We start from the raw sequence: 26,877 nt of genomic DNA, 5'->3' as shown, positions 1-26,877 counted from the left end.
TGAGCTGTGGTGTAGGTTGCAGACGTGGCTCGGATTGCGTTGCTGTGGCTCTGGCGTAGGCTGGCGGGGTACAGCTCCGATTCAACCCCTGGCCTGGGAACCTCCATATGCCGCGGGAGCGGCCCAGGACATGGCAAAAAGACAAAAAAAAAAAAAACCTTCTGCACAGCAAAAGAAAAATCAGAGAAAGGGCAACTTATGGAATGGGAGAAAGAGTTCCCTGGTGGCCTAACAGGTTAAAGACTCAGCGTTATCACTGCTGTGGCACAGGTTTGATCCCTGGCCCAGGAATTTCTGCATGCCGTAGATGCCTCTGAAAAAACAGGGGGGGGGGAGAAAATACTGCATATCATATACCTGAAAGGGGTTTCATCTCCAAAATATATAAGAACTCCTCGAATGTAAAACAAAAACAGGCGAAGGATTTGCATAGACATTTCTCCAAAGAAGGTATAGCAATGACCATCAAGCAAATGCAAAAATACTCAACTTCACTAAATCTCAGGGAAATGCAAATCAAAACCACAATGAGGTATCACCTCACACCTGTCAGGATGGCTATTTATCAGAATAGGTAAGTGTTGATGAGGCCATGAGAAACGGGAACCCTTGAAGCAAAATGCTGTAGCTTCGAAGGAAAACAATTAGAAATCTTCCCCCCAAAAAAGGCAGAAATGCTCTATGATCCCAGAGTGTTACTCTCACTGCTGGGTATTAATATAAAAGAACTGAAATCAGGATCCCAAAGAGACCTGTTAGCACTTCTGAGTTTTTTACTTTTCTCAGACTGCTGCCCTGCTCCCGACAGCACTTGGGTCCCCGCTGCTTTTAAACTCCCAATAAACCCTCCTCTCCCCGAGCCCATGGATCCCAGGCAGCATCCTAGGCACCCCTCACCCCACCCCACTCCCTACCCCGACCCAAATCTGCCTTGCCGGAGAATTATGCTCCTTGCCTGGGGTCTCAGGTCAGGACAAGCCCTAGATGAATGAGTCCAGCGACCTGCGCGAGGTCCAGGCACGCCGGGCTGAGGGGAAATCAGCCGGTCAGGCGGCCGCGCTCCCCGAAGCAGCGTGACCCGGGGGCGTGGGGGTACGACTCGCTGTGCGCTCCCCGCGCCTGGCTTCCCTGGGCGGCTGCCAGTCCCACGCTGCCGGTAGGGGCGGAGCGCGGCCTTTTTTGGTCTGGGGAGGAGTGGCTGCGCGGCCCCGTGTTCCCTCGGCCTGAACTCCGCCGCCTGGCTGTGGGCTGTCACTTGCGCCCCGCGTCCTGGCTCTGCGCGCCTCCCCTCTTTCCCGCGTGCACCCGGCCTGAGCCCCGGTCCTCGGGAGCAGCTGCCAGTGTGCACACCCTCCTATCTCCCTATCCGACCACATGGGCCCCGGGGCCATCTGCCCGTGGAGGGGCCCCCTGCCCCGCCTCCAGGTCTGGACCTGGATCGAGCCGGTGGTGGCCTCCAACCAGGTGGCCACCTCCCTCTACGACGCGGGGCTGCTCCTCGTGGTGAAGGCATCCTTCGGAGTCGGGGCCTTCTCCAACCACAGCGCCAGCCCGTCACCCAGGGGGGCACTAGAGGACCAACAGCAGAGGGCCCTCTCCAACTTCTATATCATCTACAACCTTGTGATGGGCCTGACGCCCTTGCTGTCAGCCTACTGGCTGGGCTGGCTCAGCGACCGCTACCACCGCAAGATCGCCATCTGCGTGCCGCTGCTGGGCTTCCTGCTCTCCCGCCTCGCGCTGCTGCTCAAAGTGCTGCTGGACTGGCCGGTGGAGATGCTCTACGGGGCCGCGGCGCTGAACGGGCTGTGCGGTGGCTTCTCAGCGTTCTGGTCGGGGGTCATGGCCCTGGGGTCCCTCGGCTCCTCCGAGGGCCGCCGCTCCCTGCGTCTCATCCTGATTGACCTGATCCTGGGCTTGGCAGGCTTCTGTGGCAGCATGGTCTCCGGGCATCTCTTCAAGCAGATGGTTGGGCACACCAGGCAGGGCCTGGTGCTGACCGCCTGCAGTGTGAGCTGTGCCAGTTGTGCCCTTTTCTACAGCCTCTTGGTGCTGAAAGTCCCTGAATCCATGGCCAAGCCCAGCAAGACCGCGGATACAGTGTCGGGCACAGTCGGCACGTATCGCACCCTGGATCCTGATCAGCCAGCCAGCCAGAGTGTAGTGGGGCACCCTCCGGCTCCTGGAAAAGCACGGCCCCAAAAAACCATCATCGCTCTGCTCTTTGTGGGTGCCGTCATATATGACCTGGCGGTGGTGGGCACGGTGGACGTGATCCCCCTCTTTGTGCTGAGGGAGCCTCTCAGTTGGAACCAGGTGCAGGTGGGCTACGGTATGGCTGCGGGGTACACCATCTTCATCACCAGCTTCCTGGGCGTCCTGGTCTTCTCCCGCTGCTTCCGCGACACAACCATGATTATGATTGGGATGGTCTCCTTTGGGTCCGGGGCCCTCCTCTTGGCTTTTGTGAAAGAGACGTACATGTTCTACATTGGTGAGTCTGGCCTTCCTGGGGAGGCAGGATGAGGGCACTGCTGGCCCCCCCGAGTCATGGGGCTGACAGCAGGGAAGCAGTGGTCTAGGGGTCTGAGCCCAGCACCAGGGATTATAGCTGGTCCCTGGAGGTACAAGGGAGGTAGGATGATTTGCACTTGAGTTTGCTTGTATGGTGTGGTGTTATCTGTATTGTGGTGTTGCCCACTGTGATGTCACCAGAGTGGCATCCATAACTCTTGGACATCAAGGGAGAGGTAGTCAGTGGTGCCTGGAGTCAGTAGGAGAGGCTTCAGGGTGAAGGCGATGGGGTTGAGTTTCCTCTCCCCAGTTGTAAAGGGAAAAAAAAAGTTAAGGCAGCAGAAAAAGCCCCTTAATTGAAATCATTTCAGGTCAAGCACAGGCTTTTTAAAAACAGACAAAAATCCTCCAGCAATGCCCTCCACAGCCAATGTAATACCCTCCCTCAAGGAAGCAGAATGAAGTTTCTTCTCTCTGAGGACACGGGCCAGGCACCTGCAAGCAGAGAGCTCCGGAACGGTGGCCCAATAGAAGTTTCTGTGATGACAGAAATGCTCTGTGTCTGTTCTGTCCAGTACAGTAGCCACTGGCCATGTGTGGCTCTGGAGCCCTGGAAAGGTGGCTTATGCAACTAAAGGACAGAATTTTTCATATTGAGTCACATGTGGCTGGCAAGTGGCTAACATGTTAGAAAGAACTCTAGATGGTTACCAGAGACTGTCCTTTGGCTGGGGTCACACACCTCAGAAAAACACCTCACAAAACAGCAAGATTACCTTTAGCCAGCTCCCAGTTAAACACGCCAGTGCAAGAACCAGAATACCCCTTTCCATGCACCCTGGTCTGTCTCTTTGTCTCTCTTTCACACACACACACACACACCACATCAGGGATGACAAATAGGGCTTGAGGGAAGGAGGGGTGTGTGGCAGTGGTGACACAGGTTTCTGGACGCAGTTTGCCAAAGCTCCTGGGACCATCTCCCAGAAGTGCTGATGAAAAGGAGGGCGGACACCTCTCCCGGGAGGCAAGGGAGAGGGATTTTGAGTCCCTTGAGTGACATCCACTCCACTTTCCTAGAAACCACTCAACTCTGCCAATAAGGACACCCTTCCTCTGTCACCGTGTCAACTGTGCCTTGCCACTTTGCAGATGAGTCTGCATCAGAAAGCTCGGGGAGTCAGCCCGCCCTGGAGGAGGTGGCGGAGGGGGGGGCACTAGTCTGCCAGAGAAACCACTTCTTCCCAGGCCAGCCACCTAGGGATTGTGGAAGAGTGGGTTCGAAGAGAGACTTTTGCTTTATTCTAATGTATTCTTTGGCCAAGCCTGGGCTACAGGGAGGAGTGTTCTCGTGTGATTCCTTTCCAGCTCGGGCCGCTATGCTGTTCGCTCTCATCCCCATCACAACCATCCGATCTGCAATGTCCAAACTCATCAAAGGCTCCTCTTACGGTGAGTGAAAGGAAATCTCTCTGAAGCTCTCTGCCTTGAGGGTTTCAGAGCCGCTCGGCTCGAGGCACAGGGTTTGGGCTGGCAGAAGGCACAAGGGGAGAGCCCCAGAAGCAGCCTGGAACACACTGGTGTCCATCCAGAGGGGAGGGGGTGGAAGACCCAGAAAGTGAGCCGCTGCAAAGCCACAGTCGAAGGGAGACACTGCCATGTACAGGATGGAAGCAGGAGTCCTGGTAAAATGAGCCATGAAGATGGAGGGAGTTGGGTAAGGGTAAGGGGTTCTCCTGAGAGCCCCCCCAGCCACCCACCCCGGAGACTCAGCTCTAACATCGTGGTAATCTTCTTGGTAACCTTTGCAGGAAAGGTGTTTGTCATCCTGCAGCTGTCCCTGGCTCTGACCGGGGTGGTGACATCCACGGTGTACAATGAGATCTATCAGCTCACCATGGAAAAATTCGTGGGCACCTGCTTTGCGCTCTCCTCCTTCCTCTCCTTCCTGGCCATCATCCCCATTGGGTAAGACGGGAGCGGTGTCTGTCGTTTGGGCCTGGGGCTTAGGTCAAGGGCGGCTGGAGCATTTCCAGTCCATGATCAGAAAGCCTTTATTTTCTGCCTTTACACAATGGGTTCTGAGCAGGCTCTCTCACAAAGGAGAAGTTCTCCTGTTCCCCCAAACTCATAATCTGGCAATTTAGGAATTCCCTCAAGACATAGGTCATAAACAGAGGACCTCAAGAAGCTGGCTCACTTCCTGGCAGTTTTGTAACACCATTTATTTATAGGCTCCTCATATACTTCCCTGTAATCACAGAGGCTGGGGTTGAAAGAAAAGCCTTCTTGAACCATTCAGACCTCCTTTGTCTCGTTTGGCCTCACTTCCAAGTGCTTTCTTTCTGTACTTTGCTGAGCAGCTGGTGGCCTCTGCTCGGTGCCCTTGAACTCTCATGGCCTCTGGACTGTGGGAGCTTTTGTGTAGGATATGAGCAATTCCTTGGACCTCTCTGGGGCACTGTCTCATTTGTCAAAGGAGAGTGCTAAAGTCTGGGAGCTAACAGGCAGGAGGCAGGCTGGAGGAGCAAAAGAGGGACACTCCAGGCCGTGGTTGAGAGGGCCAGCCTGGGTCACCACCAAAATGGGATGGGGAAATACACACGAGCCACAAGGGCAAGCCATATATGTGATTTTAAATGTTCTAGTAGCCACGTTTAAAGAGTAAAAGGAACAGGTGAAAGAATTTTAATATTTGATTTGGCTTAACATATCTAAAAGATCATTTGCCATCAATTTAGAAAATCAATTTTTTTTTTAAACAAAGTCTTTGAAAGCCGGTATGTATTTTATACTGACAGTTGGACTCAATTTGAATACATTTCACGTGTTTAGTAGCCAGTGGAAGTAGTGGCTGCATATTAGCTCAGCGTTGGTCTGTTTAGGCCCTTTTATCCATTCCTAAAATAAGGTTCTCTCATGCTTGTATCAATCCCACCAGAGGAGAAAGGAGTCAAAGAAATTACATCCCCGGTAAGATGCAAGGGACTTGATACAGATTTGCCTTTTAAAAGGGACCTGCCTAGTAGCACATGACAGCTCTGCCTATCAGTCATGGGGACGTTACAGGCAGCAGAGTAAACAGAATTGAAGGCAGTTTGGAGAAAGTGGGAAGCGGATGGTGGAAAGGGCCTTTTTTGAATTCTCACATCACATTGTATAGGTCCCTGCCTACACAGAAAGTTAAGCCTCCTGGAGTTCCAGTTGTGGCTCAGCAGTTAACGAACCCAACTAGTATCCATGAGGATATGGGTTTGATCCCTGGCCTTGCTCAGTGGGTTAAGGATCCAGAGTTGCTGCGAGCTGTGGTGTAGGCTGCAGACGCGGCTCAGATCCCACGAGGCTGTGGCGTAGTTGGGGGGCTGCAGCTCCAATTGGACCCCTAGACTGGGAACCTCCTTATGGTTCCTTTGAGGGTGCAGCCCTGAAAGAAAAGAACAAAAAGACAAAAAAGGGAAGCCTCCTGAGGCAGGAGTCATCAGTCATGAAGGCCCTTTGCTTTATTTCTTAGTTGAGAACAAGCTATGAAGGTCAAACAGCTGAGAGAACGGGTGCGAAGCAGCAGATTTGATACTAGTCCCCTCTTGGTCCAGTTGTCATCTTCCCAAGGGCTAGGAATGGGCCAGACCTGTCCTCAACCTGCCCAGCCCTTAGGCCTTTTCATGTGCCCCTGTTTTCACGAGAGTCTTTGCCAAATGGGTTGAGCTTAGCTAGACCTGGCCGGCGATGCAGACGCCTCAGAAGTCCCAGTTCTTTGTCCAAGTGAGTAATGGATTTGCGGCCACTCGGAAGTTATCCAGTCCTATTTGCTTGGCAGTTGGCTGAAAGACTCTCTTTCACCTACATAAACAAACAAACCCCCCAAACAAAAGAAAACAAGTCTGACTAGTTAATGTGCTCAGAGGTAGAGATATAAACAGGCAAATGGAAGCAATGAGCATATGCGATAATTGGGTCCTTGCTACGGTTTCATTGCTTGATAGGTATGCCAAGAGGCTTTGCCTTCTTTGAGACTTTGGGGTCCATGAAGCAGGCGTGCTCCTCTTGACGTCTCACCCCAGTGTACCAGGTAATATGCCCTTGGACCCAGGCCTACCTTCTGTGCATGGAATTTTAATCACAATATGCATGTTTATGATCTTACATCACAGAAGCAGGGACAGAATCGTGAGCCAATCAAGTAACTGAAGGCTTACGTGGCAGAGAAGCAGTTGCTAATTGTGTCCCTCTGTTGTAGACGTTTAGTGGTAGAGGGACCCATGGGGCGAACAAAGCCTCCTTTGCTGGCTGTACATTGGACCCTGGAGAGATTTTAAAACTTCTGGTACCTGGATCCCACCCCCAGAGATTCCAACGCAATGGATCTGGGATGCAGCCTGCAGAGGAATTTTTAAAAGCTCTCCAATTTATTCAGATGTACAACCGGAGTTGAGAACCTCTGGTATGAAGAGAGTGTTTCTATCACCTTTCCCTTCCACAAAGTCACTAAATGAGAGCCTAAAAAATTCCGGAGGCCAAGGCTGTACCATCATTCATTAAGTGCAATCAACAGGAAAGACCAGTAGAACTCTAACCGCAGAAAGAAAAGCTGCATTCCAAAGACATAAAAGCAGAGGAAGACATGTCACAGCAGGAAGCAGAGGAGGGCTTGGAGGGCGGAAGCTTGGAGAAGCTCCTGGGCCAAGCTGCCAACAGCCTGTTTGCAAGAAGGGGCAGTGGGCCCAACCCTTCCTAGTACTGAAGTGAGTTGACCTGATGAAGCTCTTAGTATTTCCTGCGATAGGGAGATGCTGAGGGAATCTGGTGGGGCCCACCTGCAACCCTCTGGTCACCCAACACCCATGCACTCAGCTGCAGCCTGCCTTGGGCTTCACAGAGAGAATAGAGGCTGTCATGGGTGAATGGGCTCCTCTTCTCTGAAGGAGACGTACAAGCCTAAGTGCATGTGCACCCAGCATGTGTTCCTCCTCCCAGCCTCTCAAAGGTGATAACAGCAAACACTTAAATAGACCTTATTATGGGCCAGGCACTACTTTAATTTTTAAAATTTATTTCATTGACGTGTAGTTGATTTACAATGTTGTGTGTATTTCTGCTCTACAGCGGTGATTTCGTCAAATTTTCTGTACAGCAAAATTATTCAGTCTTTTAACACTTCAAATTACCAGTTCAGTGCTCCAGATTGATTCATGAGGCCTCCAAAGCCTGCTCCCCTCTGGTCTTCCCCATCTCATTCAACAGCAGGTGCACTCAGGCAGGTGGAAATCTGAGGGTCACAGATATCCTCCCTCTCCTTCGTCTTCCCAAATCTCCAAGCTAGCAGGCCTCGCTGATTCTACCTCCAATACATTAGGCCTCAAATTCATCCTTTTCTTTGTATCCCTACTGTTGCCACCCCTAGTCCAAAGCACTTGAGGGACCAAATTAGCTTTTGAGCCATTCTCTCCCCATGCACACTTGTTCCCCTCACACCCTCTCCACCAGGTGGCCAGAGCAATTTCCTTAGAGTGTACATCTGTTCACACCCTCTCCTGCTCAAAGCTCTGCACGTGGCTTTCACTGCTCTTAGGATAAGACCCAAATGTCTTTCTTCCCCCCCAGGGTGGCATAACATGTTAAAAAAATTATTGGAGTTCCCGTCGTGGCACAGTGGTTAACAAATCCAATTAGGAACCATGACGTTGTGGGTTCAATCCCTGGTCTTGCTCAGTGGGTTAAGGATCTGGAGTTGCTGGGAGCTGTGGTGTAGGTTGCAGACACGGTTCAGATCCCGAGTTGCTGTGGCTCTGGTGTAGGCAGGCGGCTACAGCTCCGATTACACCCCTAGCATGGGAACCTCCATATGCCTTGGGAGCAGCCCTAGAAAAGGCAAAAAGACAAAAAAAAAAAAAAATTATTGAAGCACTGAAGTTCCTGTCGTGGCTCAGTGGTTAAAGAATCTGACTAGGAACCATGAGGATATGGGTTCGATCCCTGGCCTTGCTCAGTGGGTTAAGGACCCGGTGTTGCCGTGAGCTGTGGTGTAGGTTGCAGACAAGGCTTGGATCCCGTGTTGCTATAGCTCCGATTAGACCCCTAGCCTGGGAACCTCCATATGCTGCAGGAGCGGCCCAAGAAACGGCAAAAAGAAAAAAAAATTGAAGCGCTGCTTTACAATATTGTGTTAATTTCTGTTGTACAGCAAAGTGACTCAGACACACTCTTTTCATGTTCCTTTTCATTATAGTTTATCACAGGATATTGAATACAGTTCCCTGTGCCACATAATGAGAACCTTGTTTATCCATTCTCTAGATACCAGTTTGCCTCTAATCCCAAACTCCCCAATCCTTCCCACCTCCACTACCTCCCCATCTTGGCAGCCACAAGTCTGTTGTGTCTGTGCCTCTGTTTTTGTTTCATAGATATGTTGATTTGTGTCATCTTTTGGGTTCCCTATAAGTGATCTATGGTATTTGTCTCTGACTTCACTTAATATGATAATTTCTAGGTCCATCCATGTTGCTGCAAATGGCATAATTTTACTCTTTGATGGCTGAGTAATATTCCATTGTGCATATATATGTGTGTATAAATGTGTGTATATATACACACACACACACACATTCTTTATCCATTCATCTGTTGGACTTTAGGTTGTTTCCATGACTTGGCTATTGTGCATAGTGTTGCTATGAACATTGGGGTGCATGTATCTTTTTGAATTATAGTTTTATTTGGGTATGTCCCGAAGTGGGTCTGCTGGATCACAGGGCAACTCTATTTTTAGTTTTTTGAGGAATCTCCATACTGTTTTCCATAGTGGCTGCACCAAGTTACATTCCCACCAACAGTGCAGGGCGGGGGGGGGGCGGTTTCCCTTTTCTCCACACCCTCTCCAGCATTTATTTGTAGGCTTTTTAATGATGGCCAGTGTGAGGTGGTAACTCACTATATAGTTTTGTGTTTCTTTAGTAATTAGCAGTGTTGAGCATTTTGTCATGTGCCTATTGGCCATCTGTATGTCACCTTTGAAGAAATGTCTATTTAGGTCTCCTGCCCATTTTTCAACTGGGTTGTATTTTGTTACTGAAGAATTCTTTGTATATTTTGGTTTAATTTTTTTTTTTTTTTTTTTTTTTTGTCTTTTTGCCTTTTCTTGGGCCGCTCCTGCGGCATATGGAGGTTCCCAGGCTAGGGGTCTAATCGGAGCTGTGGCCGCCAGCCTACGCCAGAGCCACAGCAACGCAGGATCCGAGCCGCGTCTGCAACCTACACCACAGCTCACGGCAACGCCAGATCGTTAACCCACTGAGCAAGGGCAGGGGTCGAACCCGCAACCTCATGGTTCCTAGTCGGATTCGTTAACCACTGCGCCACGATGGGAACTCCATGTATATTTTGGAAATGAAGCCCTCGTCGGTTGCATCATTTGCAAATATTTCTCCCAGTCTGTAGGTTGCGCCCCCTTTTGTTTAAATGGCTGCATCCGCAGCACATGGAAGTTCCTGGGCCAGGGAGTGAGTCAGAGCCGCACCCGAGACCCATGCCAAGGCTGCAACAACAACGCCAAACTCTTTAACCCACTGTGCCAGGTCAGGGATTGAACCCGTGCCCCTGCAGTGATCCAAGCCACTAGAGTTAGATTCCCAACCTGCTACACCACTGTAGGAACGCCTGTCTTTACGTTTTGCTTATGGTTTCCTTTGCTGTGCAAAAGCTTGTAAGTTCAATGAGGATCTCTTTATTTTTGCTTTTATTTCTATTGCCTTGCGATCTAAATGTCTTACTGTGGACCCCAGGTCCTGCCTAATCCAGCCTCACCTGCCTCACCCACCTCTCTAGCCTCCCATTTCTGCCACTAACCACTCTCTCTTCATGCTACGCTTCAGCCCCAGACACCTCCCCTCATGCTCTTCCCCCTTCCTGATCTGCACATCTAGTTGTGGTCTTAACACGAACACCATTTTCTCAAAGAAGACAGGAGAAAAGCCCCTTCTGAATCTAAATCACATCCTCTACTACATGCTTCCCAAGCTGAGGCGCCCAGAGCTCAAACAGCTGAGAAAAACTAGAGGTTCTCCTTCCTCCACATCCATTTACCTACAAATATCCTCAAACCACGCAAAGATTCATGGAAGAGAGAAAAGGGCTACGGAGAGGCGGCAGCTAGTTCTGCTGGGGATGAGCAAAGCTTGATCTGGAAACAGACATGGGTGTTCATCATCAGGCAGAAGAGATTCCCAAGAAAAGGTAAATGGCAGAGGCAAAGGGCTCTCGCTGTTATGGGAACAGGACTGAGGCTGGAGTGAGAGAAGTTCCCTGGGGCCATCTTCCTCCACGCCCACAACCTTCTGCTGTCATAACAGGTAGCGCCTCCCAGTGACAAAAAGGTCACCCCATTCCAGCTCTTCTCTTCTAACTCCCTGTTGCCATTTCTTACAGCATTGTGGCCACGAAGCAAGCCTCGTTGTTGCAGTATGGTGACACGGCAGAGAAATGAAGGTGCTGATCTGCGGGAGTCGAAAACACCCAGCCGTGGCCGGGCCCCTCCAAAGACCCAGGAAGAGACCAGGAACTGGGGACCAAAGCGGCTCCTTGCCCAAGAAACCCGAGTTGGCTTCAGACTGACCTGCTCTGGTGCAGGGCTCTCCCTGGTGGGTGGGGAAAGCACTTTCCTGGTGATGGAGGAACTTTCTGAGCTTTCAGACATTGAAATTAGATAGAGGTGAGGTTCTGCAGGCAGGAGAGCTCAACTTGCACGGGCGATACGCAGGCTGCACCCACAGCCAGACCAGACCCCGAAGCCTCTTTCTTCGAGGACCATTCGCTGAGGCCTCCCGCATGGGGCCAACTAGTCACCTAGGGAGTCCAAGCCCCACATTTTCAACAGCCCGAGGGATAATGCGGAGGGGAGGTTTGGTAAGAACTGCCAACAGTGGGCATTCCATCAATCTTTGTTAAATGAAAATATAACCTTGAAGGAAAGTTACTTTCTTCCCTGAGCCTGTGTTACCTGCGAACAGCTCCAGAGAGAGCTGGACCCCTGGCACTTGGCTTCAGGGTTGTTTTGTTGTTTCGAAGAAGCAACTATCCCAAAGCTTTCTTCAATGGACTATATGAAATTTGATACTTCAGTCAACAGTCCTTTCCAAACTGAGAGGTATGAAGGGAGAGGGGAGTGGAAATATGCGAAGAGGCCTTTTATTTTGAGGTACTTATTTTTATAGCCTATTTTACGACTATAAAGGCAGCCTCACCTGCTAATAAAATCAACGTTCATAACATGAGTGTGAGTCATTCTTGCTGAGGAGGTCTGGTTCCCTCTGGAACTCAGACAGGTCATTCTTAGGCTGGGGTCAAACTTAAAGCTAGAGGATGCATGTACATCTCGGCACATTTGCATTCAGAGTCTGTGTCTCTAATCCCTGGGAGGGAGTGTTCAGAACTTGAAGGCACATCTCCTAAGGTCCCGGCTCCCTTTGAGCTGCTGGCATACAGCGAGACCATGACAGCACCTGCCCCAACAGTGTATTATCTAGAGGGTGGAGCAGACAGAACAGCAGGCACTGGTGCATCGTATAATAAACTCTAAAGCATATCATCTAGACACAGGAGAGCAGGGAGGCCTTCTCCAAAGACGTGGTGTAGGATAAGACAGGAAATAGAGTTACCAAGGCTGAGGAATATTTCGGGTAGAATGAACAACAACATGCTGGAAGGCAAGAAGGGGAAACTATCCCCAAGGTAAGAAATCGATGTGAGGGGAGAAAAGAGGGATGGAGGGAGGGGTATCCGGGGGAAGGAAAGCCAGAGGCGAAACTGGAGAACAGTAAGAAGGAACAACCTCAAAGCCGAGCCTCTAAACATTGCTCCTTAGAGTAACAGGATAGCTGCTGAAAGGCTGGTTTGAAGCAGGAACAGCGAATGCTTACAGCTGTAGCTCAGAGGGCTCCAGCGGCACCAAGAATGAACTGGTGGAGGGAGGAAGGAGCAAGACTTGCAGAGCGGAGACCAGGCAGAGGAACCCCTGCAGGAATTCAGGTGAAAGAGGATGGTGGACCATCACTGCGTAAGAAGCTATGGTGGGAGGCGTTGCCTTCATGGCTCAGTGGTAGCGAACCTGACTAGTATCCATGAGGACGTGGGTTTAATCCCTGGCCTAGGAACTTCTACATGCTGTAGGTGCAGCCAAAAAAAAAAAAAAAAAAAATCAGGAATGAGTGAAAAAAATGTTCTTTTTTTTAAAGCTATGGGGATAGAGAAAAGTTAGATGGACTTGGAGAAATATTTGGAAGCAAGAGGTCAACAGGAGTTGGTGATGGATGAACTGCAGTGGGTGAGGTGGATGGAAGCAAGAATGACTCAGATTCGGAATTCAGGCAATTAGGAAGAAGGCAGAGTTCCTCGCTGAGACAGGCAGCACGAGCAGAAGAGGGTGGGATGGGGAAGATGAGTTCAAGGCCAGGCCCTGCTTCACTCACACTCTCACCAGTCAGCCCATTCCTCTAGACGCCTTGCCTCCCACGCCAGCCCCTGACCAGTTCCCCAACCTGTGTGAATCTCATCATTGGCTTCTCCATTCCTAAGAAACTTGCTCTCAACATCCAGAAACATTTCCTTATTTGTCCACATTGACCCTGCCATGAACTTGTGTGTTTTTCCCCTAAGCTGTGCTCTCAACATGCCAACACTTTTTCAACCCCCCTTGTTACCAGGGTAGCAGCTTCAAATCTGTTCCCCTTTCCCCAGGTCATCTGAGTGTGATTCCTGGACCAGCATCATCGGCATTCCCATGGGAACCTGTTAGACATGCAAATTCCTGGGCCCTACCCAAATCAAACTCTAGGGGTGTTTGGTGCTTTCACAGGTGCTCAAGCTCAGGAACCACCATTCTAATTTATAGGCCTTTTTCTCCTTATAAACTTTCCCTGAGCACCCCCCTCCCTGCAGCCTTTAATTCTTGAGCCCCCAAAGTCCTGTCCTTGGTTCTCTTCCCAAGTCATCTGGTCTACCAGAACTCTCTCTCCAACAATCTAGTTAACACCTCCACCCGGATTTCCTCAAACCCAGGTCCAAACCAAATTCTTCTTCCACCCCACCATCCAAGCCCACTCCCATCTGTTATGCTTCTTCTGATTCACTTCATATTTCAGCTAGTGGCATCACCCCCCAGATCCCAGGCTGGAAATCTCCAAGTCAGCTCTGACCCCCTCTCCTCCCCGTAGAAATCTCTTCAATCCCTCTCCCTTTTTACAACTTCTTGTCACAGTGTTTATGACCCATTCCCATCTATTCCCTCCGGTCTCCAGTCTGACTACAATCCCCCCAGCATACTATTTTCACAACCTTCTTTAAAGGAAAACAGCTTTCAAAAAAGATACATCCCCGATGTAAACTGCTTGTGGTACAGCAGGTTAAGGATCCAGCATGGCCACAGCTGTGGCATGGGTTCGATCCATGGCCCAGGAACTAAGATACACCCTCCACTTTTTCTTTTAGGGTTGCGCCCAGGGCATATGGAAGTTCCCAGACTAGGGGCTGAGTTGGAGCTGCAGCTGCCGGCTTATACCACCGCCACACAACCTACAGTGTAGCTCCAGGCAATGCTGGATCCTCAACCCACCGAGCAGGGCCAGGGATCAAACTCACATCCTCATAGATACCAGTCCAGTTCTTAACCTGCTGAGCCACAACAGGAACTCCCTATATTCCCTTTTAAAATATTCAATTGGGAGTTCTGTTGTGGCACAGCAGAAACGAATCCGACTAGGAACCATGAGGTTGCGTGTTCAATCCCTGGCCTTGCTCAGTGGGTTAAGGATCCAGCGTTGCCGTGAGCCGTGGTATAGGTCGCAGATGTGGCTCAGTTCTGGTGTGGCTGTGGCTATGGCGCAGGTCAGCAGCAACAGCTCCCAATTAGACCCCTAGCCTGGGAACCTCTACATGGCATGGGTAGGGCCCTAAAAAGAGAAAAGACAAAATAAAGTAAAAATGTTCAACTGGCAAAGCATACAGCAAGGACTGTTACAGCAACATCCTTGATATTTAACTCGGCCATACTTAAACAAGTAACAGGACAAGTCTTCCCATAAGGATTACTGCATAATGAGCGCCGAGCAGCCACTTAGGTGCTTTCTATACATTTTTGCCCGTCCAATTAGCAACCTTTCAGGGAAGCCATGTCTTCATTTCAAAGATGATACTGAATTTCAGAGATGTGACTTGCCCAAAGCTACCTAGCTAGGAAGTAGAAAAGCTAAAACTTGATCCCAAATCTCTTATCCCACACCTCGCTGCCTCATTTTATATGACTGCAGTTTTATGTTAATAATCTCTACCATGAGTAAGCCAAGTGTAGCACCAGTTTAAGCCCATTTCCAGGGCACTGCCATCATTAGGTAAGCTTAACTGAGCATTTTCTTTTCTTTTCTTTTTTTTTTTGTCTTTTATCTTTTTAGGGCTGCACCCATAGCATGTAGAGGTTCCCAGGCTAGGGGTCTAATTGGAGCTACAGCTGCTGGCCTACACCACAGCCACAGCAATGCCAGATCTGAGCCACATCTGCGACCTACACCACAGCTCATGGCAACGCCGGATCCTTAACCCACTGAGCGAGGCCAGGGATCGAACCCGAAACCTCATGGTTCCTAGTCGGATTCATTTCGGCTGTGCCACGATGGGAACTCCTCAACCGAGTATTCTGGTCTCTAATTTACAATGCACTTGAATGCTCTAACGAGCCACAGTCATGTCTTCTTTCCTTACAGACTTTTTAAAAACATAGCGATAGAAAATAAAAATCAGAGACTGACTCTGACTCAGAATATGATGCTGTGCTTTGCTATGGGCTGGAAAAGGAAGAAATCCTTCATGTAATTACCTGGGCCGGCGGCCGGCCTTCCCGCCAATCACGGTGCCGCATGGACGCCAGGGAGTTTCTTCATCTCCCCAGACTGGTGCCACCTTGTAAGACGGGGGAGAGGGTAAACTGAGGCTAAGTCCCCAAATAGTTCAATTACATGTTTTTCCTCTTGCTCTGCAGATCCTGATTCTTGCAGGCAGACTGATACCTCTTTAGAGAAAATAAGAAAACAGAATGAGAGGCACACTTATTTTCCTGTCCTATACAGCAGTACAAATGAGAACGTGACCCAAGGTAAAGAAAGCATCTTTTATAGGTTTATTGGTCCATTACTTTAAGTTAATTGAGGTAAAGAAACCTTTTAAAATTTACAAGCTCATAGTTTTTATCAAGCAATACAAATTCTCTTGTTTACCTCAAAATGTAATACTAACCCCATAGTAAACAATGGACAGAGTTTTTTACACACAGATATATGAAAAAAACGTGGACAAAAACTTCATGCCAGCGTCAAAAACGCAACAAAGCCTTTATAATCTCTGGGTTCCATGGCAAAGGAAAAAAAAGGTGACATTCTTTTTAACGTTTGGTAGCTTCGTGAAACAAAGATTTGAATCTGTAAATAAACCACGTTCTCATCTACACACATTCTCGAGCACACTGGTTTTTCACAGCTTTTGATTTGGCTTAATGGCAGCATGGAGAGAAGCGGGCACATTTACACGGAGGACTTAATACCGCGGGGGTGGTTTTCCTTTAAAATTTTTCGACGTAAGGAATGACTTCTAAAATAATACGCAGTCCATACCTTGGACAGGACCTCAAACAAAAGGTGGTGTTTGGTTTTTTTTAACAGTTAAAAGACGAGTTAGAAAGTTTGCTGGCAGTTTATTTCATGGGGATTTATCAGATGCACACTGTGTCTCAACACATTCCCAACGCATGGACATCGAGGGGACAGGCACACGCGTGCAAGGGCCAGGGCGCTAGCGGACAGGACCAAGACCGCAGGGTGTCCGGGGAACGGTGCTGACTGGAGAGAGCTGCTGGTTTGTTACTCGATGAGGGCCGAGCTGACACGGGTCTCGTGGTCATCCCCTCCGCGGCACACGTTTGTTCAACGTACTCGCCCCGCCCCATGTCCTCACTGGGGAAAAAGCCAGGCCCCTTCCCTCCTTCCAGTATCGACTGGGGGGACAGGCTGAGACTGCGAGCCAACCTGTCACGCACGGGTGCCAGCAGGTGAGTGACCTGCTCGGACCCGGCCTACGGGGAGCCCGGGATCACCTGGTGAGAGGCCCACGGGTGACGCGCAGTCACTGGTTTTAACAGTAACAAGCTCTATTAAAATGGACGAAACTCTGGGTCAACACCATGTGTTTTATGGTTTTTGGCATTTCAACCTGTGGAGGATTTCTACCAAAAATACGCTGCTCTGAGGCCCCCACAGGATCTCTTAAAAAGCTGTTCTACGGAATCGGGGGAAACCTTTAATAGTGTCATAATCTATAGGGTGCTTTGTATCTACATGATTTGTCGATGCTGATACCATCATACCCTTTCCCATCCAAAATGTGCCACAAGGCACAAAAGTAATTTTGCACACTTCAAAACAAACAAACAAACAAAAGTTTTGTGGTCCCTGTGTCTCCTTACATTATCAAAAATATCATTTGGCAATAGTGATACTCAGCTTTCTCCTCCCAAAAGGCAGCCCTCATGTTCTTGCTTGTTTCTTTAAGAGGAATGAAATCTGGCTATGTGAGGCCTCCAGTATTTCAACAGAACCACTGATTACACGTCTAAAAACTCTTTCTATCCAGAATCTAGAAAACACTAGTTGAAGAATAAGGCATATTAGTAGGTGTTGACAGATTCTCAAAAAGTAGAGTTAGGCTTCTAACAGTCTGTGGCATTTCTCAAAGTCTGGATGGGCTGATTTTCAAGTGCTAGGTACACAGAAGGTTTATAAGTGAGACAAATACCTTATTGGTTTGTTATTTTTTCAAAGCACTTATTTACAAGCTATCTATAGTAGTAAAAACTACCTGGAGAACATATTTCTGCCACACAGAAAGAGTTAGACAGTCACACTGAGAGAGCATTCCGAACACATGATTAAGGAAGAACAGTCACCCCCCCCCTCCCGCCCCCGTAACACCACCCCCTAGGCCTTTTCTGTTGCAGACAGCCCTGCGCACACGCTGATCTGAGCAACTCTGGGGAGACCAGGTATCCTTAACACAAAAAGCTAACCACCTATTGGGTGGGTTGATGAAAACTCGGGTTCCTGGTTCATTCACTGAATTAAAACACCACGAACTGGTGAACAACTCCAACACACTCGGCACAAGCTGTAGGTCTGGACCAGGGGTGACACTGCCCTCAAATTTTCCCTGCCACCTGAAGAGAGAAAACAGTAAGTGAGAGGGCGGGTTCAATCTGGTGCCCCGTGAGGATTTCCGAAAGTGAGAAGGGGCTAGACCCAAGTTCCCAACATCATGTTACAGATGGGGTGGCCAAAGCAGTGTTACTCCAGCTTATAAGGGGGTCATCCAGTAGCTACAGACCTTGAAAGCAGGCATCTGTGAAGGTGGGGACCAGGACAGGTATGTCCTACCCTGGCCACAGGCCTCTGTTGGCCTCGTCTGTTTAGGTCTCGGGATAGGTTAAAACTGGGCTCTACCCTGGCTGCTCAAAGGGCTCCTTCCACTCAGAAGACAGGCTGCTCTGGATCCCACTCCCCGCACCCCCACCCCCCAGCTCGGGATGCAGCGTAGACACTCACTACCGTGCAAACCAACCAGGAGCATTAGCGAGCCCGGGGCCCGGGATTTCCATGCAATCGACAGCAGGGCGCACAAACCCTGAGTACCTCTTGGGCTGATATGTCCTAAGAAAAAGCCCGCGGGCAGACGGCCATACGGCGTCATGCCCTTCTCTAAACCGAATTTCCAGTCGACCCAACACAAATGGCAGCCGCACAAGGAATGTGTACATTTAATTCCCTTGTGTGGACAGGGACTGAGAAAACACATTCAAGTCAACAACGTGTAGAACACACTCTGGGTGTGGCTGAAATTTGGCATGAAGACAAACTTAGGTTACATTCACCACGGTCCCCAGAGTCGTGCTGGTGTTTGTTATTTCAGCAAAAGAAGGGTGGGTGGTGGGTTCAACGGGCAGCACAGTGAAATATGAGCCAATCACATCCATAATCGCACTTATCTGAGGTCACCAGAAATTAGCGTTAACTCCTAATAAAGGATAAAACCCAACCCCCAACCTGGCTCGAGCAGGAGCGGTGATTCCATGCTTGGGGCAGAGCAGCGTCGAGTCTTCTTAGAGATGCAGCACATGATGAGGATGAGCAGGGGCCGAATCTGCTCCGATTCACGACTGCTCCCTCCAACACCATCTGCAGCTCTCAAATCTGCTCCGTTTTTAGGAATTCTCTCTCCCGCCTCCGCCTGGATTTCTAGCCCAGGGGAATGGACCCTTTCACTTCCCTGGCCCAGGGGCCCTTGACAGGGATGACTTTCCACTCCACTGCCATCTGCCCAAGTTTCAAAACGTGTCCACGTATGTCTGCCTGAGGTAAGGCACATCCCCAGGCAAAAATCTCCTGGAAAGCAAATACGAGAGAGGGGTCGGTGACCTCAGCACCACGACTTTGCGGGGCCAAAGGATGGGGTGACGAAGCCTCTGTGAGGCGGTCTTTGGCACAGAAGTCTCTGGGTGACTCTTCTCCTAGAGGATCACCTTCGTGCTGATGGGGATGAAGAGGTAACTGCTTGGGGCTGCTGACCCTCAGGGGCCTGAAGGGGTGGGGGGCTGGAGGGCCTCCTCCACTGCCTACCGTCCCTTGCCTTCCGGGCCAGCCTCCTCACCTCCTCAATCGCCAGCCAGAAGCAAGGGACAAAGGTCCCTTTCCCGGAAGGGCCATTTTTCCAAAGGAAGGCTGGAAGATGCCCTGGTCTTCCACGCTCTGCTCGCAATGGCATGCTGGAGCTCAGCCTGCCTTGCACGGGCTCTCCCCCGGTGTCTAAAAGCACAGCGACGTCATAGGGAGACCAAACGAAGCCAAAAGCCCAAGACGCCTGGCTCCCTTCAGAACCAGTGTTTTGCTTCCAGTAACATAGGGAATGACTATGTCCCCCACTCCCTTCCCAATGTGTCCCAGCGAGGAACCAGATCATTCTTCTCCAGGGCTGCCCTCTTGCCCAGCTAACCCTGGCACAGGAATGCCCCTGTCTTTGGCAACTAGCAGCAGACTACAGTCTAATCTTCCTGGAACTCCTTCTGCAGTTCTTTCCAAGCATTTGTTACACTGGACAACGCTTTTAAAGCACACGCTCCACCAGGCAAGGCTTCCCATGTTCCCAAAGATGAGCACTGACCTCTAGGTCAGTCTGGCATCTTCTGCCACATGTCAAGTAGAAGGCCCTCAAGCCCCTGTCGGATACATGACCCTGATTCTACCAGCAAGCCGTCAGGTTGGACCCGGACATCCGTACCCACACCAACTGGATGGCACAGAGGTAGAACGCAACACTGAATCACCACTCGGGGCCGATGGACTGTTCTGCTTCAGTGAAACATCTCTTAATTGTACCAAATTGAGAATTCACATCGAAGGGTTCTGGAATGGCACAAATGGGGCCTATGACTGCATGACAAGTACCAACTGATACACAAATTATTATAATCTAAACTGCAACTTTTTCAAACACGATGAAAACAGAACCAAACCGTTCTGGGCTATCCACCTGCTGTCCCACCAGCGTCACAGCTGTGGCTGCCCCAGGATCAACGCTGCAGCTGGAAGTGCTATGAAGTGACCTGGGCAGGCTGCATGTTGACCCGCATCTGCAGGTTAACTTGCAAATCCAGCAGTGTCTCAACATAGCTGTTTCATTAAAACAAACAACAACAACAACAACAAAAAGACCTACTACTACTACCGCTTATTTGAGGCTCAGATCTCTAACTTTTTAGAGATGAGCCACAGATGAAAGAGCACAAACATGACATAGGTAGTTTCACTTCGGGGGAGGGGAATGAGCTGGGAGATAAATCCTTTTTGTCTGTTTTGTGTTGATGCGCTTGAAAAGGAAACCTGGTGATAGTGTGAAATGAAGACTTTCGATGCGCAGCCAGCTGTCCCCAGGAACTTGGCGGCAAATGGAGGAGGTTTCAGCTTAACTAGAAGCAAAGAGTTCACGGTCACACTTGTCATCTCCGAGGCCTGTCTGGATACAGACTCCTCTTCCGGACCAGGAAATGTTAAGGTTAAAGCACTTCACGGAGACCATTCACACTGAGTTGACAAGTCTCGCTGTATCATAAGAACACGCCAGCATCTCCCCAAAAGGTTGCCCAAACATTCAGTGGACAGAGTAGGAAACATGAAACGAGGAATTTTTGGTGAGGTAAAGGCAAACTGCACAGAGCAGACGTAGGAGGTGGGCTTGCTACACGCCCACTGACCTCAGCAACTGGGGACTCTGACTTCAAGACACTAGATATTCCTACCAGGCCTGATTGCTACCCTGATGACACTCAACACGCCAAAGAACACTGAACAACGTCACAGAGAAAAATGCACCTTTTTTTCATTGTACACAGGACAGTTTCCACGCTACCGCATTTTTAGTGTCAGAAACGAGTGCGGGGAGCACCGCCCCCTCCGCTTCCCAAGGCATCGCGGAAGGACAAGGACGCGAGCACGGATGCATCTGGACACAGATTTGAACGGTCCTAGACGAACCAGAAACCGTAACTCGGGTGTCGCTCGTCACAGGCCGGCAGCAGGCCACACTTGGGGCTACAAGCCGCAGCACGTTAAGGACCTTCCACGGAGATGCCTTCTCGGCTGAGACGAGTCAAAGCCCACAGAGGGCAATTCCAGAGCCGCCGTGGGTCCATGGAAAGTGAGAGCTGCCCCCTGTCCACGCCAAGCAGGGCCTGTGTTCTCCTCCGCAGCAGGCAACTCTGCTGTCCCCAAACAGGGGGCGGTCATGAGATGTCAGAATGTCCGCTGGGGGCTGTCTTGTCCCTTGGTGTCAAATCTTCATGGTGGCCCACTGAGCAGGCTCCTTCACAGCACGGAGGTAACGCTTCCTTCACTGAGAGGTGAGGACAGCCTTATAGACTCCACCGAGGAATAAATACTAATTGGAAACAACTGTCGGACAAGGTGGGGGGAAGGGAAAGAAATACACAAGGAGAGATGTTTCTGTGGTTGTTTTCTCGGTGCCACCTCGCTGGCACCGCAGGGGCATTCCGGTGTGGGCACCATGCCCCGTAGGTGGAGGAGTCTCTGTCCCAAGAAGAAACTTACTTGGCCTCTTGCTTCTCCTGCAGCAGTGGGATAATCGACTCCCACGCCATGAGGCACTGAAACGACAATACACACACACACACAGGATCAGCGTGGAGTTTCAGATCTCACGGTCAGCGACCTCGTTCTGCTTTGATCTACCCTCTCACTGTCAATCTTGCCGGGTCACCTTTGTCTGATGACACCTACATGTGCTATCCCGCACTAGCAGCAAGAAGGGAGGGAACAGGTGCTAACTTTGAAGACATGGCCCGCCAGCGCCGCCTCTCTACGAAGGGCAGCAGCGTCTCTATGAGGCCTACACGCACGGTCCCTAAAGCTCATACCAGTGAGCAGAAGTGTATTCACGGAAAGAAGCTCCCTCCCTTCAAAAAAGAGAAGAGAAGGCAGGATGCAAGCCCCCACTGAGGCCCTGGGTTCTCGGCCAGGCTGGAGGCACTGCTCCAGGTGTGAGCAGTGCCTGCGTCAGGACAGAAACCATCTTGGGTCGGGCCAGGCACCTGACTCAGTGGGTGGGAAACCCGCTCTTCCTCACCCACCTCGCATCTGCTTGTCCGGGCCATTCCCCAAGCCCCCAGAAGGGAAAACAGGGGAGGGAACTCTATTTACTGGGTTTTGTCACGGCCAAACAGTGTTATGATCTTACATTCATTATTACTAGTCCTCAGCACAAATCTAGGAAGGAGAATTATTATCATTTATAACACAAACCACACATTTCATAGGTAAAGAAACTGAGACCCAGAGAGGTTAAAAAAAAAAAAAAAAACTTGCCAAGACATACAGCTTGTAAGTAGCAGAGCTCGTGACTCCACCACACCGTGCCTTTCAGTCCAGACCCTTCAGAAGGGCTGAGAGCCTGGATGATGCTGCTGCTCTCCTCTGAGAGGGCTCCAGAAGTGGCTCTCCCTCGCAGCAGTCTCTCTCTCTCTTTTTTTTGCTTTTTAGGGCCTCACCTGCAGCCAGCATATTGGGTTCCCAGGCTAGGAGTCAAATCAGAGCCGCAGCTGCCAGCCTACACCATAGCCACGCCAGATCTGAGCCACATCTGCAACCTATGCCATAGCTTGTGACCAACGCTGAATCCCTAACCCACTGAGCGGGGCCAGGAAGCCAATCCGCAACCTCATGGATACTAGTCGGGTTCTTAACCTGCTAAGCCACAATGGGAACTCTCCCCCACCCCGTTTTTTTGGGGGGGGGTTTTTGGGAGTCTGTTGCATAAAGACGACAGCAGAACTGCACAAGGCCTTTCTTAGAAGCAGCCCAGGGTGAAGCAGGACTTCATGCCAAGTCATCTGGGGAGATCTGAGGAGGCAGGGAGAGAGGCCACCTCAGGTCAACCAGGGAGGAAAGTGGTGACAGGGATCCCTCTTTCCTTGCTGGGTGGCTGAGATTGGAGAAGAAGCTGGGCTTGGCCCCTGCCCTACAGAAGGAAGCCTGGGAGCTTCAAGAAGCTTGCATTCAGTGAGAGACCCAAGTGTGGGGTCCGGGGACTCCTGGGTCCTGCTCCCTCCCTCGGCCATCACCTCCCATCTGGAAGGTCCTTCTGCCTCAGTGAGGGGTACCAAGGGCACAGCAGCTTTCTTTTCAGTCTTCCAATGCTCGAGCTCTTTCCCACCTCAGGGCCCTGACATTTGTTACTCTTTGCCAAGACAGCTTATTCTCTGTCCTCAAGGGTCAGGTTCAATGCTATCTCCTCAGACTGGCCTGTGCTGCCCACTGCACTTGCCCCCTTCTGTCCTGATCGGAATGAGGCCCTCAAGGATTTCCTCCCAGTTTCCCACTGTCTCCCTGCAGACACGCACTTCTCTAAAGAGGAAGGATTCTTGGATTTTTTTTGAGTGTGTGTGTGTGTCTTTTTTAGGGCCCCACTGATGAAATATGGATGTTCCCAGGCTAGGGGTCAAATAGGAGCTGTAGCTGCCAGCCTACACCACAGCCATAGCAATATGGGATCCGAGAGCCGCATCTGTGACCTACACCACAGCCACAGCAACTCCAGATCCTTAACCTACTGAGCAAGGCCAGGTATTGAACCCATGTCCTAGTGGATACTAGTCGGGTTCATTAACCACTGAGCCATGACAGGAACTCCAGGATTCTTGGATTAATGTGTACCCTCCACCAGACAGAGGACTCCCTAATTTTTATCAGCTGTGTACCTGGTCCTTGGCAGGCAGCCAGCATACAAAAGGAGGAGCCAAGATGAGGCCCCCAGCAGGGACCCTGCTTATGGTATAATAGGAAAACCACTAAACACAGAGAAGGGCCTTGGGGTTGAGGCCTAGGCCCTGGGCCTTGGGAAAGCTGGCGTGAACCGCCCAGAACAGGAATGGACACCCAGCTGAGGGGCAGGTGAGGATGTCAGGACAAAAGCACTGTTCACTGACTATCCACCTGTGCCAGCCACACCAGAGGCTCCCAGCCAGGTGCTATTTCCCTGTTTCTTCACCGCTGTTTGGTGGAGAAGGATTTCTCCCATTTTACAGATGAGGAAACAAAGGCAGAGAGAGGCACCCTGCCAAAGGCCACAGTCGGCAAGGAGGGCGGCCTGGACAGCACCTGGAGCGAGTGTCTGACCTCTGGGCAGTCAGGACTGCCCTGGGAGATGCATGGACTCTGTCCCCTCACTGATGGTGTGTGGGAATTTTCAGACTCGTATACCCAGCAGAGCCCAGGTCTGACCCTAGTGCAGTCACTCACAAGTGACGTGACCTTGGGCAGAGTTTTAAAACCTTGCTGAGCCTTCATTTCTTGGGCTTTAAGACCCCATAAAACCCACTTCACAGTGTTACAGGGAGGATATGGGTTAATGAGGTGACACATGCAAAACATCCAGCCTACTGCCAACCCAGGCACACAGCTACACAGCTGGGGCTCCATGCCAACAGTATCCCCCTTCCCTCTGAAACAGTCCTTAAGACCCAGCAAGTAAGGGCCACTCCATGACTCTTTTCCTCAGTCCTCCTCCAAATTCAGACAGACACACTGCCTCTGAACAGCAGCCAGAACCATCGAAGCTTTCAAAAAAGATGGATTCCTCTAGTTTGGGATGGGGGTGGGGTTCTAGAATTCTGGTGGGAATTAACTGAGTCAGTGCTTGTCTAGTTTGATTTCAAATCTACAGGTCACTTGCTGAACTGTGTTTGGGCAATTGTTCACCTGTAACTTGAAGCTTTTAAGAAATACTGGGATTCATCAACAGGAACGATCTAGAGTTCGATCATGATCAGGAGCAAAGCCTGACTGAGGATGCTTGGCTGTAGGATGACAGCTGTGAGTGTGTGTGTGTATGTGTGCGTGTGTGTGTGCATGTGGGGGTGCACACATATGTGCTTATATAGAAGTCCAGGGTCAGGGGGATTCATGGAAAAAAAAAACAACTATGAATAGTTTTCCTTTTAATCCTATGTACCTTTGTTTTAGGTATTCAAAAACAGTATTTTAAAAAACAGGGAGTTCCCGTCCTGGTGCAGAGGAAATGAATCTGACTAGGAGCCATGAAGAAACACATTCAATCCCTGGCCTCACTCGGTGGGTTAAGGATCCAGTGTTGCCAAGCTGTGGTGTAGGTCGCAGACATGGCTTGGATCCCAGGTTGCTATGGCTGTGGTGTAGGCTGGCAGCTATAGCTCCAATTTGACCCCTAGCCTGGGAACCTCCATGTGCCATGGGTACAGCTCTAAAAACCAAATAAATGAAAATAAAAAATGGACAGTATTTTGATAAGGGGTCCCTGGGCTTCACCAGATGACCAAAGGCACCCAGGGCACAGTGCTTCTGTGCAGAGACACAGAACAACTTAAAGGAGCCCTGAATCCCCATCAGGCCAGGGCATCCTTGGGCTGCAGGCCCGACTGACTCTGGGGAGCAGCCGCTGGAAGAACTAACGAGCTTGGAAGATAAAACCACTGCCTCCGTCAGCAGGGGGTGTGACACCCCCGTGGGCACCCAGAGGCTCCCGCTTCCAAACCCAACACTGTACCTAGCCCAGCAGAGGGAGGACAAGCTGGGGTTGCTAAGATTAAACACTTAAGAGAAGGTGATGGACCCGGCAAGACCCCTGCTTCCTGACCAAGGGCTCTGGCTAACAGAAACGCTTCCCTAGGGAGAGGAGCGCTGTCCTGCCAGTGCTCGTTACCTTCTCGTAATACTGGATGTTCTTATCGGCCATTCCCATGAGCAGCTGCCGGAAGTCCTGCCTCTTGTTGTTTTGCCACCTCTCCATGTCGGCTTTCAGGTCAGCATTGAAACACTCCATCCGATCCTGACATTTCTCAACATCCGCCGGGACCTGGAAGGGGGCACATCAATGGGTGCTCTGCACGTGTCACTGGTACCTCAAGCCCCTCTGCCCCATGAGAGGCCAGATGACTGCCTTAAAAGGCCATGAACACACTCTCCCCTCTGGAGGCATTGATTTCAGGCAGAGTCTTGGGTTTCCAGGTCTAGGAAGGAATTCTGAAAAGTGCTACCCTGACCCAAAGCTTCAAAGCCATCCGAGCCAAACGGTGACCTGTGGGGGAGACCCCTGTCTGTTTACAAACAGGAGGAAGGAGCACTGTGATTCAGAGTCATAAGTCTTTGGTTCCTTTTAGGATTTACCCATCTGCAAGTAAAAAGTATGTGTGCGGTATTTGGTATTGCCCTGCTATTGTCCTATGTTCCATACTGAAACTAGGAAAGGTTTTCCACATCACATGAACTGTTCCACTAGCTGTGATGTGTGATAACGCCTATCCTCATTAACCAGAGGATTCTGCAAAAAGAAGACTACTAGCCCACTTTACAAAGAAACTGGAGACTTGACCACACACCCTCAGAGCAGAGATAATCAAAAATAAAGAATTAAAATTGAGACAAAACTTGGGGAAATGGGAGGAAGGTTTTTCATGCATGTTTAAAAACATGACACATGGAGTTCCCATGTGGCTCAGTGGAAACGACTCTGACTGGCATCCATGAGGACGCGAGTTCAATCCCTGGCCTTGCTCAGCTGTAGTGTAGGCTGCAGACACGGCTCAGATCCCGTGTTGCTGTGGCTGTGGTATAGGCCAGCAGCTGTAGCTTCAATTGGATCCCTAGCCTGGGAACCTCCATATGTTGCAGGTGTGGCCCTAAAAATACAAAATAAATAAATAAATAAAAATTAAAAAAAAAACCCATGAAACAC

The 26,877-nt window shown here is 50.3% G+C and overlaps 2 protein-coding genes across 3 annotated transcripts in view; one reads left to right on the top strand and one right to left on the bottom strand.

Moving 5' to 3' along the window:
- Positions 310-11,780, top strand: SLC46A2 (solute carrier family 46 member 2). Of its 2 annotated transcripts, XR_001306580.2 has the most exons (5): positions 310-2,494; positions 3,883-3,966; positions 4,326-4,482; positions 6,498-6,583; positions 10,939-11,780. XR_001306580.2 is itself a non-coding variant. In XM_001928427.6 (4 exons), the coding sequence occupies exons 1-4, from the start codon at positions 1,375-1,377 to the stop codon at positions 10,994-10,996; spliced, it is 1,419 nt and encodes a 472-aa protein (XP_001928462.1). In that variant the 5' UTR covers positions 313-1,374; the 3' UTR covers positions 10,997-11,780. The 2 variants fall into 2 exon arrangements, 1 of the variants encoding a protein (XP_001928462.1); XM_001928427.6 differs by lacking the exon at positions 6,498-6,583 and having other exon boundaries at positions 313-2,494.
- Positions 15,862-26,877, bottom strand: part of SNX30 (sorting nexin family member 30) — a 127,003-nt gene continuing 115,987 nt past the window's right edge. Inside the window, exons 8-9 of the mRNA XM_003122081.6 lie at positions 25,846-25,998; positions 15,862-21,757 (exon numbers count right to left, since the gene is read on the bottom strand). Of these exons, the coding sequence (XP_003122129.3) occupies positions 21,698-21,757; positions 25,846-25,998 (213 nt within the window). The 3' untranslated portion in view covers positions 15,862-21,697. The remainder of the gene's footprint in view (positions 21,758-25,845; positions 25,999-26,877) is intronic.

The sequence above is a fragment of the Sus scrofa genome, chromosome 1, assembly GCF_000003025.6.
Source record: "Sus scrofa isolate TJ Tabasco breed Duroc chromosome 1, Sscrofa11.1, whole genome shotgun sequence".
NCBI lineage: Eukaryota > Metazoa > Chordata > Mammalia > Artiodactyla > Suidae > Sus > Sus scrofa.
This window is presented reverse-complemented; position numbering and strand designations above follow the sequence as displayed.